Source organism: Cannabis sativa, chromosome 1 (assembly GCF_029168945.1).
Source record: "Cannabis sativa cultivar Pink pepper isolate KNU-18-1 chromosome 1, ASM2916894v1, whole genome shotgun sequence".
Lineage (NCBI taxonomy): Eukaryota > Viridiplantae > Streptophyta > Magnoliopsida > Rosales > Cannabaceae > Cannabis > Cannabis sativa.
This window is the reverse complement of record NC_083601.1, coordinates 25,156,909-25,160,922: the sequence shown is the minus strand read 5'-3', so window position 1 is coordinate 25,160,922 and position 4,014 is coordinate 25,156,909. Positions and strand designations below refer to the sequence as shown.

At 33.3% G+C, this 4,014-nt stretch overlaps 2 protein-coding genes across 2 annotated transcripts; both read left to right on the top strand.

The window, feature by feature from the left end:
* Positions 1–1,209: 1,209 nt before the first annotated feature.
* On the top strand, positions 1,210–2,555 carry LOC133033483 (uncharacterized). The gene is made up of 2 exons (XM_061108247.1): positions 1,210–2,200; positions 2,284–2,555. Exons 1-2 carry the CDS (start codon positions 1,210–1,212, stop codon positions 2,553–2,555), a joined length of 1,263 nt encoding a protein of 420 aa, XP_060964230.1.
* Positions 2,552–3,751, top strand: LOC133033481 (uncharacterized). The gene is made up of 3 exons (XM_061108242.1): positions 2,552–2,825; positions 2,902–3,074; positions 3,290–3,751. Exons 1-3 carry the CDS (start codon positions 2,552–2,554, stop codon positions 3,749–3,751), a joined length of 909 nt encoding a protein of 302 aa, XP_060964225.1.
* Positions 3,752–4,014: the final 263 nt, after the last annotated feature.

Below are 4,014 nucleotides of genomic sequence, written 5' to 3'. Positions count from 1 at the left end.
GTGTTTGGGTATAGTGATAAGGGTATTCCTAGTTAGGTTTGGTCTATTCTAGGGTTAGATATCCTCCCCCTATATAAACTCATTCTATACACATTATTTCATTTTAATACAATAAAATCACTTTTACGAATAGATAACAGTATCCTTTTAATATTGTTTTCATGTTCAGCAAGGGAAAATAAAAGTATTTTTGTAAAAATAAAAAATAAAAATTCATAAAAATGCTAAAAGAATGTAATATATATATGTATATATTTTTTTTTTGGATATTTATGAAAACATCCCAAAGTGCAATTCTCCTTGTATGCCCATTGACGTGCCCAAAAGCCCATTAAAAAGAGCGGCCGAAAGCCCATACAAGTGTTATTTTCTAGATAAACATAAGGGAAATTTTCATATATATACGTAATTTACAATCTATTAACGTAAATGACGTTAATTAATCTAATGCACTCCTAATAACGTGCCACCTCATCACCATCTACCGTAAATCCAAAATAAACCCAGACTGCCAACGTCATCAAAGGCGCTGCAATCATCCGAAAATCAAGGGATTTTAATTCCTAAAAAGCGCGTGATCTATAATCAAAAAGGAAACCTATAAATCTATAATCCAAAATCTGAGAATTCAAATCAAAACTTAAAAAAAAAAAAAACCATTCACGAACAAAAAAAAAAAAAATCGTTCGACAACCGATCGAACATCCTAAAAACAGTTTTCGATTCTGCAAACTGCACTAACGATTTGCAAAATCGCTTCCCTGCGATTATACAAATCAATATCACAACTGCAAAACTTCTCTCCAAAAAAAAAAAAAACTCCATTAACGAACAAAAAAAAGCTTCAGAAACAAAAAAGTCACAGCTAGCTGAATCAGAATCAACGACAGATCAACCAAATAGTCAACAGAGCAAATGCGATCAAGAATCAAAGCTTGAGAAAAAATTACCTTCTGCAGAGTACTCGACGACATGTACATCTTCATCGTCTTCCTCTGCCTTTCCTAGAAGCACCACCAAAAGCTATCAAAAATAGGTAATTATAAAAGTTAAAAATACATAACTGATTATTATACAAACAATACTTTCAAATACTTATGTGAGAAAATCGTTTTTTATACGTACATTTGTCAATAAAAAAAAATACTTAGAATAATCAAAACTATTTATAATAAAAGTTACATTTGCATTGATTAATGACAGTTTGATATGGAAGATCCAAGAACAGTTATGATATTTTATAATGGACAATGGGTGGACAAAACAAACTACACAGATTTTGAAGTGACAGGGATATTGATACCATCAAAATGTTCTTACAACCTACTTGCACAAACAATATGTTCTACTTTGGGTTTGGACAGAAGTAAACAAAACATTGATGTTCAATTCCAAATTAAATCAGGAATACCACCCATGAAGATTACAGATGACAATGGCTGCAGATTTTATGAACAAATCAGAAAAAAAGATGATGATGAGACCAAATACCCTATGATGGTAAACCTTTCAGCAGCCATTCCACCAGAAAACATTGGTAGCAGCTCCATCAATCATGACTACTCTGAACATACAATGCAAATCACACAGCCTATACCTACAAGGACAGAGTATGCACAAAACATGGCAGACTTTGTAATCAATCAAGTTGAAAATGCAATTGAAACAAGCCAGCAAGCAACAAGTCAGGTGATCTCAGATCCTCATGTTGATAACATATTTGTTGGACAAGTTTTTTCAAACAAAGAAACACTACAAAATGCTGTCAGCCTATACTCAATAAGAAGAAATCAGCCCTTCAAGGTAAAAAGATCCTCCAAACTTGACTACAAGCTAGTTTGCATCGATGAAAATTGTAAATGGAGTTTCTTGGCATCAAAACATGGAAAAACAAACATGTTCAAAATCAGAAAGATTCAGCATTCTCATACATGCTCATTAGATGTCACATCTGTAGACCACCCTAATGCAACAAGCAACCTGATTGGTAGTGTAATAAGAATCAAATTTGTAAACCCAAAGAGAGACTACACACCAAATGAAATAGTGGATGACATGGCAGATGACTATAGTGTCTCCATATCTTACCAAAAAGCATGGAGGGCTAGAGAAAAGACTATTGTAGATGCAAGACGCTGTCCACACGAATCGTACTCTGAAATACCAAGAATCTTGTACATGATGGAAAAATGCAACCCAGGTACTACTTCATAACCCTAAAACCAATTTTTCCAAACAAAACTATAAAAAATATAATATACTAAATAGTTTCTTGAATTACAGGAACAATCACAGACCTTGTCACAGACGAGAATGGCCACTTCAAATACCTATACTTCGCAATAGGTGCTTCCATCAAAGGTTGGCAACACTGCAATCCAATAATAGTCACGGATGGTACTTTCTTAAAAAATCAACATGGTGGAACATTGTTAATAGCTAGTGCACAAAATGCAAATAGACACATATTTCCACTAGCATTTGCAATAGTAGACTCTGAGAATGACACTTCATGGAACTGGTTCTTCAAAGAAACTAAAAGAATCATACAATGAGAGAGAAGGGCAAAGGCATTATTTCAGATAGACATGAAAGTATTGCGAAAGCAGCAAATACAAACTTCCCCAACCTCATGCATGGAGTTTGTTGCTACCACTTGCTAAAGAATATCAAGACCAAGTTCAAAAAAGGTGGAGATGAACTCAGAAATGCATTCAATGGTGCTTCCAAAGCTTACAATGCTGCTGAATATGAAAAAAATATGAGAGATTTAGACAATATTCATAGCGGCATAAGAGACTATCTGGTAAACGAAGTTGGAAACAGTAAGTGGACAAGGTTATACGACGAAACGAGCAATACAAAACAATGACATCGAACATCGCGAATCTGTGAATGCAGCACTCAAAGAAGTAAGAGAGTTACCAATAGCAACTTTACTAGAATGTCTTCACTCTTTGGTCCAAAAATGGTATTGGGACAACAAAAATAGAGCATTGTCTACATTCACATACTTGGCACAAAAACCAGAGAAAAGTCTACGAAAAGAGCGAGATATGAGCTTAAAGTACAAGGTAACATATCTGCCTTATAAAAATTATTCCATATTTATATAAAATAGACGTATTGGTTTATTTTTGCACTTTATTACACTCATACAGTTATTAAATAAACTTATTAGTCTATTGCTGCATAACAAAAATCAAACTCGTTTGTATACCAATAAACATGCTTAATTTTTTTTTTTATATGCAATCAATAATGTAACTAAATATAACTACTTTCACAGGTGGAAACATCAAACCTGATTGTATACAAAGTACATGATTGTACCGACTCATACATAGTAAACCTGGAAAAAAAAACATGCAGCTGTCAGAAATTTGAATATGATGAAATGCCTTGCTCACATGCAATGGCTGTGTTAACCAAAAGGAATCTATCATGCTACAGCTACTGCTCTTACTACTACACAAAAAAGGCTTTTTTGTCAACATATGAAGATAATATCTTCCCACTAGCAGATTCTACAACTTGGGATATACCGGATCATATAAAAGATATGATTGTTCTACCCCCAACACACAAGAGGCCAGCAGGGCGGCCAAAAAAACAAAGGTACAAAGGTGTGCTGGAAACAAAAACACAGGTCAAATGTGGATCATGCAACCAAAAAGGACACAACAAAAGATCGTGCAAAAATGAACCAGTTCCAAAGCCAACCCGAAAGAGAAAGAACATCAGTACTTAAAAAAAAATAGCATTTTTTCACAACATTTGATACTTACAGTAATAAGTACTACATTAGTACTATGTCTTGGACTATTATGAACATAATGGTTCCTCTGATTTTACAAAAACAAAAACATGTCAAAAAAATAAACAAACATGTTACCCATATCCATCCATTTCAGGTTTTATATTTTCTTATAATGATCTTCAAATGAAAATTAATATGCAATTTTTTAAAAAATAAAAAATAAAAAAAATTAATATATCTATTACCTATTCGTA

Excerpts from the sequence above, each read along its gene's own strand:
- LOC133033483 (XM_061108247.1), top strand. The coding sequence starts at position 1,210 with ATGGAAGATCCAAGAACAGTTATGATATTTTATAATGGACAATGGGTG. Across the intron at positions 2,201-2,283 it reads GATGGAAAAATGCAACCCAG|GAACAATCACAGACCTTGTC; the intron begins GTACTACTTCAT and ends CTTGAATTACAG.
- LOC133033481 (XM_061108242.1), top strand. The coding sequence starts at position 2,552 with ATGAGAGAGAAGGGCAAAGGCATTATTTCAGATAGACATGAAAGTATT. Across the intron at positions 2,826-2,901 it reads GGTAAACGAAGTTGGAAACA|CACTCAAAGAAGTAAGAGAG; the intron begins GTAAGTGGACAA and ends CTGTGAATGCAG. Across the intron at positions 3,075-3,289 it reads ATATGAGCTTAAAGTACAAG|GTGGAAACATCAAACCTGAT; the intron begins GTAACATATCTG and ends CTACTTTCACAG.